This window comes from Etheostoma spectabile, unplaced genomic scaffold (genome assembly GCF_008692095.1).
Source record: "Etheostoma spectabile isolate EspeVRDwgs_2016 unplaced genomic scaffold, UIUC_Espe_1.0 scaffold00019104, whole genome shotgun sequence".
NCBI lineage: Eukaryota > Metazoa > Chordata > Actinopteri > Perciformes > Percidae > Etheostoma > Etheostoma spectabile.
This window is the reverse complement of record NW_022604674.1, coordinates 981-15780: the sequence shown is the minus strand read 5'-3', so window position 1 is coordinate 15780 and position 14800 is coordinate 981. Positions and strand designations below refer to the sequence as shown.

General features: G+C 39.2%; 1 protein-coding gene across 1 annotated transcript; it reads left to right on the top strand.

Annotated features, from left to right (window-relative positions):
- The first annotated feature begins 398 nt into the window (after positions 1 to 398).
- Positions 399 to 14490, top strand: LOC116683763 (alpha-2-macroglobulin-like). Its single transcript, XM_032509989.1, is given in 31 exon segments — positions 399 to 563; positions 717 to 897; positions 1174 to 1330; positions 2263 to 2315; positions 2526 to 2546; positions 3521 to 3686; positions 3764 to 3848; positions 3950 to 4100; positions 4382 to 4499; positions 4649 to 4758; positions 4857 to 5024; positions 5248 to 5475; positions 5812 to 5875; positions 5979 to 6124; positions 7113 to 7262; positions 7673 to 7816; positions 7925 to 8009; positions 8145 to 8280; positions 8715 to 8940; positions 9758 to 9884; positions 10021 to 10142; positions 10236 to 10287; positions 10727 to 10810; positions 11103 to 11279; positions 11712 to 11787; positions 11960 to 12012; positions 12015 to 12115; positions 12862 to 12936; positions 14000 to 14108; positions 14111 to 14158; positions 14253 to 14490. Coding segments are annotated over 31 exon segments (3708 nt in total). The 5' UTR covers positions 399 to 477; the 3' UTR covers positions 14462 to 14490.
- Positions 14491 to 14800: the final 310 nt, after the last annotated feature.

The following is a 14800-nucleotide window of genomic DNA, read 5'->3' as shown; positions in this document are numbered from 1 at the left end:
TCAACACATGCCAGGGTTGAGGCCACTGTGCTTTGTCTTGTCTTTATTTGCTCTTTCACACAAAGCGGTACATTCTGTCCCTGATTCACTCGTTATTATTACACAATGTACTTAGCTCGAGGCCGCTGTGACCCTAACTATCTTATATTTACTGCTCAAGCTAAACCATCTGTGCGTCAGTTTTCTTTGTTTGGCAAACCACTGTCTCTATGAAAGGACACAACTCTGTACAATAAGCATACAGCAAAACACACTTGGTCTCTTACAGAAACCTTTTACATTCTTATCATATTTATCTGCAATTAGTGAGAACATTATTCAACACCTTACACACCACAACATGAATGAATGTCTGTAAATGATTGAATGGGTTACCTTAAAATCAGATAGAGGGGATGTATGGGTGCATTTGTGGGCGTGGGATTCTTTATCAGAGACTATTAAACAGATGCTGACTCAAGATCATCTCATTCAGTCATGGGTCGTCCCGGGATTCAGATGTGGACATGGAGACTGTGTGTCTTCTTGAGCTGGATGTGCGTGGGCCAAGCGGTGTCAGGACCGTAAGTTACCTCTACACTTAAAAAATAGTAATAGCCTGTGGTTAAATGAATTGATCATGGGTAAGGATTTTATACTGCATAATCTTCTGGGTTGGGGTTGTCTCCATGTCAGATCCAGTGAGATGTCTACTGTATGTGTGTCTGTGTCTGTAGGCAGTACATGGTAGCCATTCCTGCAGTTCTTGAATCTGGAGCTGAGACCAAATTCTGTGCGAGTCTCCTGCAGCCCATAGAGACGCTGGAAATGAGAGTCACTCTGATGTCCCAAGAGAGGAATACAACCCTTCTGAAGGAGACGTCCTGTAGAGAATTTCATACCTGCATTAACTTTAAGGTCAGTGGCTTCCCGGATTTGATTTGCTCATTTCCATAAAATGTGTTGAAAAAATTCATTTGGGAAACATTGGTGGGATTTCATAACACATACAGACACAAACAGATTTGTAAAGGAAAGCACACAATATTAATAATAAATAAACTGTGTAAACTGCTGTTGTAATATGTGATTTTAACCATTCAGATGATAACAGATCAAGTTAAATATTAATTTCATCATTTTTAATGGGATGTATGACTCTCTTGGTGTCTATAAAATATATTTCTGTCACAGGTTCCTTTAGTGCAGGATGAAGTGGTGCAGAACTTGGAGGTGGTGGTACAAGGCAACACATTCTACTCTAGAGAAGTCAGAAAAGTTAAGATCAAAGTCTATAAACCAATGACATTCATCCAAACAGATAAACCAATCTACCTCCCAGGACAAACAGGTAATTTGGAGCTGATGGGTTTTTACTTGATTCATGTCTGTTTATGTGCTTTTTGATTCTATGTTTAGTTACTTATGTAGATTACATGACTTTTTGTTTGCTTATAATACTGAGGTGAGATTCCTTCCACAAGCCTCAAGCTTTTTCCTCACATGCACAGCTTGCTTTTTTTCTTATGTTGTCCTGTTAATACCACTTTGTGTTATTGTGCAAATAAATCAAATCAAAGATCTAACATAGTACACAATATGGTACCATACATAGACAAGTTTCCTCTTTACAAATTGCAGTGCATGCAGCACTGTGTAGAACATGTATTGCCATAATATCAAATCTTTTATATCGACATTCCCAGGATTTAAAAATGAAGCCACACAATGATAGAAATCTGTCGTCCTTGACTAACTATTAGCTCTAACATATAATGAGAAAGTAATTGTGCCCCAGAATATCAGGAGTAATATTTACAGACCATAGAGGTTAAAATCACAGAAGCCTAGAGACATGTTAGCATGTACAGTGTATAGATAATGTTAGTGTAAATAAAATTACTGCTTTTTCCCTGCTGCAGTTGAGAGCCCAGAAGTCCCCACATTCTGGATATGATAGTAATGTCTCACATTGACAATATTATTTAGAATGAGGTATCTCATCTCAGAATTAGTACTATTCCTTAACTGCACTTTCTGTGCAAAACTATCCAGCACCTTATTGAAATCCAAGGCTGTGTCCAGATTCCTAAATGTTAAAAGTTAAGTATGCACACTGAGCTGAAAGTTTCTTTCTTGGGATATTGGGATATTTCCACTGATTTTTTTTTATAACCTTTCTTTCAAATTTGTAATATCTCAGTTAACAGACCTTTTAGGATGTTTAACACTACTGTAGAAGAGCTGTAAAGGCTTCATGTAATCTCTCTGCATGTCTCTCAGTGCAATTCAGAGTCGTCACACTGGACACCAAGTTTAAACCTGTCCATCAGCTGGTGAGTGTTTGAACAGTCTTTCCTTAAAAAAAAAAAATAACTGTGGCATGTATACTAAATATAACAATAGAACTGTATTTATTTTCTCTAGAAGAACTATAAAACAGAATAAATATAAGAGCTCCTGTCTTTAACTCGTTAGGACACTGTGTGATGAGAGGAATACAAAGCAGCTTGTGCTTTAACAAATCTTTCTTTGTTTCTTTACAGTACGATATAATCGAAATTGAGGTAAGAGTACCATCCACTCTTTAACATACTGGTATTTTTTTTTAATTTTCTAATACAAATACCTTAAAACAAAATGCTCCAGTTAACTTATTAGGCTTATTAAAAGTTAAGCATGCTAATCTCCTAAAAACATGAAGTGATTTATAAGGTGTCGGCCCAAGCTTTATGGAATGTTTCACTGATTCTGTTATCAAATGTGAGAAACATTGTGTGGAGGCCTATTTTACAACTTGAACAAGACATTTATTAATGATGAGAGTTAAGTGTAAGAATTCATGGGTAACCTTGGACACCAAAATCTTGTTTTACAGGCTGCATTTTCAGATTTTTCTCTTTTCCTTAAGTGTTTGACAAAAATCTTAACTCAAGCTCCTTTGACGAGCATTTTCTGAAGATATTAACAGCCTCTAATGTTCATCAGTAGGTGGCAGTTCAGTTTTTTAATTATTTGCATTGCGCAAAATCCATGACAATGCAGCAGTTTTCCATTTACAGTATGTGCTTACATAATTGCAAAAGGGTACTCCAGGTTTTTCTAATTAGTTTTTTTTTTTTTTTATGATATCAGATTAGTAAACAGAAAGTGCCTTTGGAACATTGGATGATTTTGCAGATAATGGGCAATGTAAATGTAGCCCCCCCACTCAGATCAGCTGGTATTCTGTCTATAATGGAGTGGTATGGAAATTTGTAAGTGACCCCAAACTTTTGACCGGTAGTGTACCTTTGCAACAACTTTGTACAAATGCCAGTTATACACTAAGACCAATACATCTGCAACTGGGCACTGATAATAGCCTGCCAGTACACTTGTGTGTATGCTTCAGGTTTTCATATTTTTCTTGCTCAAACAATCTTACACCAAACCATGGCCAGTTTTATCTGCCACCTTTCTGAAGGAGAAGAAGAAATACCGCTCTTCCTATATTTAAGAGTTTCCTATTGTCACTGTTCTTCTTTACTTCACTTAACAGGATTCTACCAGCAACAGGATTGGACAGTGGCTGAAGGAAACCTCCAATAGTAAGATATTGCAGCTTTCTTACCCCTTGAACTCTGAGGCCCGTGAAGGAGCCTACCAAGTTACTGTATCGATTGGGTCGGATAAAATACATCACAGCTTCAAGGTGGAAAAATACGGTGAGTTACATTTTTACCATCCAATTTAATCCATGTTTAATGAGTAAAGAATGCTAATAATCCCATTTCACCCCCAGTTTTGCCTAAATTTGACCTACAAATAAATGCAGCTGATGAAGTAAGCATTAATCAGGAAGTAGTCAAGGCTGAAGTATGTGCAACGTAAGTAAAAGCTATTTCGCTCATTACTCTTAAATATTCTAAAATAAGTACAGATTAGGGAATGGTTACTTTTCAATGTTTCTTTTTCTTTATCTATTTAGGTATACATACGGCCAGCCTGTGCCGGGCAGTGTTGACTTCAAGGTGTGCCGACCTATAGATGCCAATGTTGGTATACCCCTTGTACGCCCTCCTGAACATCCAGAGGGAATCCCGGAAATCCCGATGCCTTGCTACAAGGAGACCAAGCAGGTACAGTAGCTATGGTAACAGTCTAATGAAGTAAGGTGCATAGACCTTACATATCCTCCTACATAATGTACACTGTGCACATTTAAAACTACGTACTGTCATCTCTTTTGTCAGTCTAATGTACAAACTGAGGGGCGTAAAGGTTCGTCTTTACACAAAGGAGATAGTAGTAATAAAGATTTGATAGTTAAAAGTCATTAAGAATTAATAAAGGCATGACATGTGGAAAGTCTGAATTGTCCGTCACTTTCATAATCTCTTATTTTATTGTTCTTTTCTAGACTGACAGGAGAGGCTGTGCCACTTTTATCTTCACTATGTCAACTTTCACAAAAATTGCACAAAAGGCACTTCAAGATGTACTGCAACTCACTGCAAACATGAAAGAGGAGGGAACAGGCAAGTCATAAGATATATTGTACTTATATTTAAAGAAGACTTAGTATGTTATTAGTATTAGTATGTTAGTATGTTTATAATGACACAATTACTATGCCATGTATTGAAACAATATGGTGTAAACATTGCAACATGATTGTCTTGTACAGGTATTTCACGCTCACAAGAGAAGACTACAGTGATTTCATACGTTGTTGGAAAGCTAACTTTCACTGACACTCCCAAGATTTATGACAAAGGATCAAATTTGGAAGGAAAAGTAAGTGCATTTGGTCTTCACTTCTTCAATGTGATTATAGACACAGTGTAACTGAAGCAATGTGCATTCTCGGTGATACAACATTGTTCTTCCAACAGGTTAAAGCCGTTGATTACAATAATAGACCCATTCCTGACATGCCGGTGTTCCTGTTTGAGGGGGAAAGGTGGTCATCGCGTTTGTTACAGAATCTCAAAACCAACAGAGATGGTGTTGCCACTTTCTCGTTAAGCACAGCTGACTTTAAAGGGGACATCCAATTACAAGTAAGAAGTAGCACTGAAACTACAATCTGTAACCCAACATTTATCATAAAGCTGACAACAGTCTAAATCTTACACCTCAAATGGTTTCTCAATATGCTGCAACTGACCAAGGTGCTATATGGAACAATCTGTCTATAACAAATTGTCATGGCTGTAAAAACTGAAGCTTTCTTCTACTTATCTGTCATAATCTCAGTGTTTTTATATTCTCTCTGCTTTCTAGGTTAGTGACACACCGACACTGGGCTACCCTCCTTACAGAACGCCATACTATGATACTAACGATCACAAAGTGTCTTTGGCCACACTTTCTTCTCCTGATACTAAATCAGTCAGCTCTCTGGATGTGAAGAAGAAGGATGAACCACTTTCCTGTGACAAAGAAGAAGACATCTTCATCCAATACACCATAGTTGGAGAGGCCCACAGCTTTGTGGATGTGATCTATCTGGTGAGTGGTTGAACTGTTTTCCTGTTTCCACTTCCAGAGACATGGACATGGGGAAGAGGTTTTTTAATACAACCTTTACATAACTACCCACCCTGTTTAGGGAAACCGTTTAAAATTGATGCACCAGATTATTATTTTTTTGCATACTTTCTAGCCAAAACCATGCAGCAACATTAGCAATAGTGCAACTACTATTAAATATCTTGCTCTGGATGTGCTGATCTTACCTTTGAATAACTCTCCTTTTTCAACTGCTAACTTAACATGCCAGAACCTCACAGCAGACAGGGCTTGTTGCGTTACTCATTCTTTGTCTTTTTTTTTCAAATTTCCCAGGTCTTATCAAGAGGAGTCATTGTTTTACAAGGATTTAAACAGGTCATAGTCGAAAATAAATTGGGTAAGCAAAGTGACTTCTCTTAAAATGATCCTTATAATTAGCACGGCCAATCTATTGATGTATGGAGGCATGTGAGTGATGATTGTTGTTCATGTTGTTTCAGTGAATCAGGGCGAGGTGTCCTTTAAGCTGGCAGTGTCTCCAGACATGGCACCAGACGTCCAGGTTGTGGCTTACGCCATCCTCCCCAGTGAGGCTTTGATCGCCAACAGCGCTGACTTCTCTACTGAGCAATGCTTCAGTCACAAGGTCAGCCTGAGAAAAACTGAGACATGTGGCAAATGCTGTCAGATTTTAGGTGCAGAATCAAAGTGTCTATACAGCATGTAGCCTTTTCTTGAAGTAACAAAAAAACGGTTATAAGACATTTTTTGGAGAAAAGAAGAAAGAATCGCACTGAAATGAATACATTAACCTCTTTTATGTTGTCATTTTCTTTCAAATTTCCATTTCTGACTCTATTGTATGGGTAGGGTGCTATTATCCAAATGCAGTCTTAGGTAGTTATACTAACACAAATTAATTTTGCATTAAGCCTTTCCTTTGTCTGATGTCAGTGTGTGGAAATCAGTGTTAAGTTCAGTAAGCCGATTTAGGTAGAATGGATTATTTATATAAATGTTTAATAACTGCAGCATTTATTCTAGGCTCTGACTCTGTCACTCCTTGAAAGGACGCACCAACCCTTGGCAGAGCAGCCAATGTGGACTTACAGTTATATCATAACCCCCAAATCACAATAGATACATTATGAGCAATTCATTAAGCGTCGGCAGGACCAACTGCCATGTGGCCACTCCACTGGCAGGAAAATGCTTTCTAGTGAAATTGCTGTGGGCCTGGCATGAGGCAATTTCCCTGCTAGGCACTTCTGACCACCAGTGTAAGTAAGTCAACTCAAAGGAAAGATCAGTGATTTCATTAAAAAGCTCTTCTGATGGGACGACCTGAAGCTCAACTGGTGGAGTATGTGCCCCATACCAGTCCTTGGTAGCGACCCGGGTTGAGTCTGACCTGTGGCCCTTTGCATGTCGTCCCCTCTGGCTCTCCCCCATTTCCTACTATCATAATCAAATACATTTTTTTTTTTTTAAATCATCTTTTAAAAACAGGCCATCTGACTAAAAATCTTCCTAGGAAAGAAAAAATGCACGATTGTGTCAGGTTGAAAAGATCCCAGGTTGTCATCTACCACTAAAGTCCAGGCGGTGAGATATGTCTTTTCTGATTGTGTCAGGTGTCTCTGGAGTTTTCTCCGTCCTCGGCTGTCCCAGGAGAGGAGACCATCATGCAGGTTACCACCCAGCCAGAATCTCTGTGTGGTGTGAGCGCTGTTGACCAGAGCGTCCTCATCAAGGAGCCAGGGAAGACTCTGGATGCAAACAAGGTAACTACTGGAATCAACCAAAAGTATGTTATTTGTTACCTCTGCAAAATCTTTTGCATATTTATCATCATCCATTTTTACTTTGCTGTTATCTGCTTGTACCATGGTTAATATTTCTTCATTTTCTCCCTCTATCAGTTGTAGAAAAGCTGATCTTTTTACCCAGTTGTAAGCATGCTGTTATGAAAATGCTATGGCATAAGGTTATGATCACATCTGTGAGGTGTAGCCCTCTGTAAGAGTCTGCCTTATGAATAAAGGCAATGATTTGACAATTATACTTTACATCCACATTTGAAGATATAAAAGTAGTTAGTGGCCTTAGTGACCTAGAGTTTCCCAATTGTCAGATCTTCATAGACCATCAAACATTGTTAGTTTATAACTTTGAACCAAACCTTTCTTTTCAGATATTTCAGTTGTTGCCTGTTACAAAAATGTCCTATATTCCATATGACGTTCAAGATGGTGAAGAATGTTTGGAAGTGAGAAAGAGAAGTATTTTGCCATTCCCCAGCGGTGGTGGGACAGCTGATGCTTATACAGTCTTCCAGGTACGTCCTGCACAAATGAGTGTAAAAAATTAAAAAATGTCATAATAGGTTATTGCATTTACATTTCTTAACTTTTCAGTAATGCCTTTTTATTGTTGTAATATCTAGAATGTAGGGATGAAGATGGCAACAAACATGATTATCCAAAATCCTTCATGCATCAAATACCAAGGAATAGAATACTACCAGGGCTGTGGTCGCTTTGGTGAATTTTTTTTCCTCCATCTAGTGATGCATGCTCAATGTTTACTTACTCATTAAACAAGTCAGTGTGTCATTGCTTTGATTTTTACTTAATGTAGAATGATCTACTTTCTTCCTACCATAGACATAAGGAAAGAGGTAATGGCAGCAGGTGTCCCTGCCATGGTCAATGGAGGTGCTGCAGCTCCTAATAAACCACCAATAGTGACAGTCCGCACTTTCTTCCCTGAGACCTGGATCTGGGACCTGGTGGAAGTTGGGTGAGTTTTTGCTGCAGAGGGTTTTGATGGACATAAATGGTCATAAATCCTGCTGTCTCCCTCCACACATGAACGGCAGGAAACTGATTTACTGACACTACTCCTAAGCTTTGAGTCCAGTTTAATTTATTTTAGCAGAATGCATTAGTGATTTTACAAGCGCTTTCTTTTAAAATTGTGTATGGGCAATAGTCTTTTTGGGCTGGAGTCTACATGAAACCCAGTATAACATGCATTTATTTGAGTTACTGAGGCCTCAAGGATGCAGCATATGAAACAATTTCACATTTCCACATTCTTTTTAGGTATCTGTAATGTGGTGGTGTTACTGCAATTAAGTCTACACATTGTTTTTTTGTTTTTGTTTTTTTGACTATTCTGACTCATGGGAGTATGTTAAAGTTCATCCTATGCATCTGTTTCTGCTGATCCAGAGAGTCTGGAACGAAGAACGTGCCCCTCACTGTCCCGGACACCATCACCACCTGGGAGACGGAGGCTTTCTGTCTGTCCCCTCAAGGTTTCGGCTTGGCTCCACGTAAAAACATCACCGTCTTCCAGCCCTTCTTCCTGGAGCTCAGCCTGCCCTACTCCATCATCCGGGGGGAGAACTTTGAACTGAAGGCAACCATCTTCAACTACCTGACCAGCTGCATCATGGTAATTTATTAATTTTTTACATGACCTAAATGCTAAGTTAACATGCTAACATTCCTGCTATGCTAACATGCTGATGTTTAGCAGGTGTCACGTTTACCATTTCGCCCATCTTAGTGTGTTAGCATCTAAATTAGCTACTTAGCAGGAGTGGGAACATTTCTTGATTCTCTCTAGAACAATTCAATGCTTGATTCTGATAAGTTAATAATTGATAATTTAGGAAACTATCTCCATACAAAGACAAATCAGAAAACAGAGTTACTGAAAGAGAATGGAATAATGGACAACAAAGTTTAGGCAAAAGAGCAGACTGTTCATCTACTTTATCACATTAAATCTGACCACCTCGTGTTTCATGTTCTAAGAAGCCAATTCTCCACCTTTAAACATGACTGAGCCTCTGACATGGAAGATCACTGTGAGAGAAGGTGACTTTCACAATCATGTGTAAGGCTTAAGCAGGAAAGGACTACAAAATAAAAAACCTCAGTTGACAAAACATTTCATTACAATTTGTGTCTGATTCTGAATTCATGTTTTGAAAATCTTTTAATCTGGAAAACACTTAGTGCTTATTGCTTGAAAAGTGCTGTACACATTTATTATTAAGATTGTAATAGTTTTCAATGTGGATTCAAAGGCACCTTTTTAAAATATTGCGACCTGCACCAATGAGAACTGAAACAATGGGGAAAAAAGATTGCTGTTCAACCCACCTCTGTAGCCGGTCCTGTCAACTCACTCACCAAGGTTCTAGTAGGTTCTTGCATTTGTCATAAATCTCCAATTTTTAAATATATTTTTCTCTCTTGAACAGGTCTCTGTGACTCCAACCCCCTCCTTACATTACACCCTCACCCCCCTCTCTCGTGACCAGTACACATCCTGTCTGTGTGGCGGTGAGCGCAAGACCTTCAGCTGGACCATGACCCCCTCAACCTTAGGTGAGAGTCAAGCTTTCATCCACAAGGCTGTTGAGGTGGAGGAGCCCTTTTTGATCTCTGTGAAATCAGTGAGATCCACTTTAGTGACAAAATGTTGTTGATCTGTATCAAGTTTCACGCGGTTTGTTCTTTTTAGGAGTTGTAAATGTGGCAGTGAAGGCTGAGGCTGTGTCATCCCCAACTTTATGTCACAATGAGGTTGTGAGCGTGCCTGAAAGGGGACGAATTGACGTGGTCACACGACCTCTCATAGTAAAGGTTGGTACCTTAAAAACAAGATGACAAGGAAAATGTTTATCCATTAACCAAATGGAAGCTCTGTGTAACTCACATTATTTCTTCCCCTCTCAGCCTGAGGGAATTGAGATAACAAAGACCTTCAACTGGCTGCTCGACCCAAAAGGTCAGTACGGTTTACAATAGGCATGGCCCATCAAACAGGTGAAAAGACAAATACTGGAAGTGGAGTAGATTGCATGTTAAAAAATGTAATGGAGACATTCACTACTTGCAGATAGCCCTTAGTTTCAGTGTGATCATGGCAGATTTGTCAAGTTTAGTCCAAGTGTGTCAGATTTACTGTCATTAAATACATTTTTACCAACCTAATGAAAGAACCCTCCAGTTTTCAGACTGATCTTAATCCAGTCTGACCTGTTTCAATACATGATCCACTAACTGTAGGTTTAATCTAAAAGACATCTTTGGTTTAGTGCTGTTTCTCTCTTCTTTTTTATTGCTGAGTGTTTGTTCTCTCTCTCTCTCTCTCTCTCTCTCTCTCTCTCTCTCTCTCTCTCTCTCTCTCTCTCTCTCTCTCTCTCTCTCTCTCTCTCTGATCGCAGGGGACGTTTTGACAGAGGAAATATACATTGAACTCCCTAGGAACATGATTGATGGATCTGCCCGTGCTTCAGTATCAGTCCTTGGTGAATTCCTTTTTTAATAAATGAATTTTAATTGAGAGTTGCTTTAATTTTCTTTTTAAGAAGTGAAAAGGCTTGGATAAATAACCAATCGGATTCCTTTTCATTCTGACCACAAACTAAAGTCAAAATACAAAGTGAATTTATACCTTCAACATATTACAGTAAATTAGTTTCATTGACAAAAGGTGGTATGACAACATAAGAACATACAGTTTGTCTTTCAAGCCCCATTAGAAAGTAAAGGTCAGGTTAGTTGCGTGTTCAGTCTCAGTGATTCTGTGTTTTTGGGCAGGTGACATTCTGGGCCGGGCCCTGAAGAACCTGGATGGGCTGCTGCAGATGCCGTATGGATGTGGTGAGCAGAACATGGCCCTCCTCGCCCCAAACATCTACATCCTCGAGTACCTGAAAAACACACAGCAGCTGACCCCAGCCATCAAGGAAAAGGCCACCAACTTCCTGACCAGTGGTGAGTCTCCGTTTTACTTTGGTAGCTAAAAGATCACGTATGCCAAATCTACCGTCTGCTACATTCTGGTGCTGGTGTCAATATAATGAGCAGCGTGCATAATTGCTTAACAATGCTCGTCATTCCAATTAGAGACTACAGATCAGGGACACCCTGCTGGCCTCTGGGTTACGGTGCTGACAACAGGCCCCACCTTAACTTCTAGGCCAGCAGGAAGACCTTGTTGCATGTCACTCTTTTTTCTCCCCTAATTTCCTGTCATCTTTTTGACGTCAGCTGTTGACTAAATGCATCAAATACAGTTTTTTATTTGTTTTTTTACATCTGTACATTCACACTTACGGAGCTGTTTTTAAACAAGAAATAGAGAGAAAGCTTATCAGAAATCAAATGTGTAGATGCCCTAATAAGCGTGTTTCTATTGTTATACAGGCTACCAGAGACAGCTGAACTACAAAGATAAGGACGGTGCTTACAGCACATTTGGAGCAGGACCAGGGAACACTTGGTGAGACCATTACTAGTCAGTCATCCACAAAGACTAATTATATATTCATGTTCAACATTTACTACGACATACAGTTCATACTTGTAGAGTAGATGATTATCGTGAGCCATTAATTGGATAATAAGTGCTTCCTCTTGTCTTCTTTTCTGTCTTTTGTTTTTAATATCCTTAGGCTGACTGCATTTGTGTTGAGATCGTTTGCCAAAGCACAGTCTTTCATCTACATTGACCAGCAAACATTGAAGCGTCCGTGACTTGGCTGAAAAGTAAACAACGACCAAATGGCTGTTTTGAACAATCAGGAAAGCTCTTCCACAACCTGATGAAGGTAATTAAAGTTCCTATTTTCCAGAGTTTGTATAACCATGACTGATGATAACTGAAACTAAAGAAGGTCAGTATGTGAATGAGTGTTGGAGGTCCAGTGATGATCTGTGTCTGTATGTAGGTCTATATACAAATATGTACAGTATGTGTAATATAATATATTTATACAAATATACAAATTGTGCTTATTTACTAATGTACTAAAATATTTACCCATCTCTCCTTTAATTTTATTAAATAATGTTTTCTTATCTTAGATTCTAAAAGTGTCACATCTGGTAAACTCTTCCAAATTTTAACCCCCTATGTATTGAAAGGTTCCTTCCAAAAGTGCCATGTCTTTAAATCAAGTCTTATACCTACATGGTAAACATGGTAAACAATCTGATCAGTCGTCTTGTGTGAGGCTATGAGCTGAGAGTTTATGGTTTGAATTATGGTGGAGGTGGTCAGTTACACCTATTAGGACTCATCATACCAACCAGGGAATGCTAATACTAACCAAAGGGAAGGGGACTGAGTACCCAGGCCCTCGTGTACGGAGGGCTTGAGTGTGTTATTATAAGGCCCAGAATGTTGTGCAATGTCTCTGGCTATAGGGGGAAAGACTTACTTTGGCTATAACTGATAGTGGAGATAGCAAAATGGGAGCAGAATACTGTTTGAAATACGCGGCCAATGACAGGCTTACATTCTGCTCCACTGAGTCAGATGAGATCACTAATTACTTATGCTTCCTCTTTACAGGGTGGTGTGTCTGATGAAGTTACTCTCAGTGCCTACATCACTGCTGCCTTCTTGGAGATGAAAACACCCAGAGATGTGAGTTTATGTGTGATGTGAGATTATTTGTAACATGAATGTATATGTATGCAAGATGCATTGTAGCATTCATTTGAATTGAAATATTTATGGCATAGCATATTGTTGTTGTTGTTTTTTTCTCCTTTTTCTTAGTTTTTTTCACTGTTTTGAATGACCTGTGTGTAGGATGTAGCGGGGGGTCTATAGGTAGAATGTTTCCATTAGTGCATAATTACATGTAACACAATTGGTGTTTTTGTTGATTAGAATGAGCCTTCATATCTACATTAGGAGCAGGTCCACTTTCACGGAGCCCGCCATGTTGCACAGCCATATTTTTACAGTGGCCCAGAACAAACAAACCAAACACTGGCTTTAGAAAGGACCTTTCATGCTTTTATATTGAAGTGAAGGCCACTCTTGGTTTCTACCCACTTGGACAGAAGGGGTAAACTGAGTCGTATTCAGTTCACCGCTTGATGCCACTAACATATTAGAAATACACTTAGTTTTGAGTACAGGCAGGAAACCCAGTATTAGGCTGTAGTGATGAATGAAATTGTCTAGAATAAAAAGTCTCTTTTTCCAAAAGCTGAGATTTTTTAATTTTGGGGAGTTTTAGGCCTTTATTTGTATTTGTTAAAGTGAGGAGAAGGAGAATGACCTGCAGCAATGGACTGCAGGTTGAGTTGAACCTGCGGCCGTTGCGTCCAGGAGTCCCCCTCTGTATGGGCGCCCGCTCTACCACGTGATCTCACCAGGCGCCCCAAAGGAGCATTTAATAAACAGTCCCACTGGTCTTACTTTTATTTCTTATTACATGCTTACATTGTGATACAGTCCAATTGTAAACAATGCAACTTAAGTATCAATTAAAAAATAAAAAAACATAAAATACTATGTAAGTTACAGTGCAGTTTAAGAAGTGAACTATTTAAATCAAGAGGTCATCAGCCTTTTTAAAAAGAACTGAGTTCTTGGCAGACTTTTAGTTTCTGGGAGTTTGTTCCAGATATGTGCAGCATTAAAACTGATGCTGACTCCACAGCAAAAGACAATGCATTCTTTTAATCTGTTCTAGGATTCTGTGAAGCAGAGCTTGTCTTGCCTCAAGGAGTCCATCAGTGACCTCAGCAACACCTACACCACCGCTCTGCTGGCGTACGTCTTCACCCTGGCAGGACACATGGAGACCGTGCTCGCCTACTGAACCACCTAGACACTGTTGCATTACAAGAAGGTGAGTCATCCTCCTACAGGAAATCATTCTGGCTTCATTACTGTGACAAAGCTTACCCTGTGCCTGTGTCTCTTTGTGGATGGCTGTTTTTTAGGAGGTTTCCTCCACTGGTCTCAGACAGCAACAGAAACGTCAGCCTCTCTGTCTGTGGAGATCAGCTCCTATGTGCTGCTGGCTAAACTCAGTGCCTATCCGACTGCTGAAGACCTGGGCTACGCCAGCCGCATCGTTAGATGGCTGACTAGCCAGCAGAACTACTACGGAGGATTCTCCTCCACACAGGTACAACCCAAACAGGGTTAAGTGGGACTTTGAGTCACACATACAGTAATCTCTTCTTTTAAATGTATTTAATTAAAACTCACATTATTTAAACATTAATAGTTCTCACAGGACAGCGACATTGCCAGATACCTCAAAATAATAGTGTGATTATACTATACTGAAAACAAATTAACTACAAATAAAATGTGCATATATTTGTTTATATGGTAAATTTCTTAAATTGATTTCTGTATGAAAATCAACAATTGAAGACCTGAAATTGATCAAAGTGAGCTCCCACATATGAAAGCTGTTGTAGGTGTAAACAGAAGAACATTTACATTTGTATAATTTGAGCACATAAGTAAAGGTATTTTC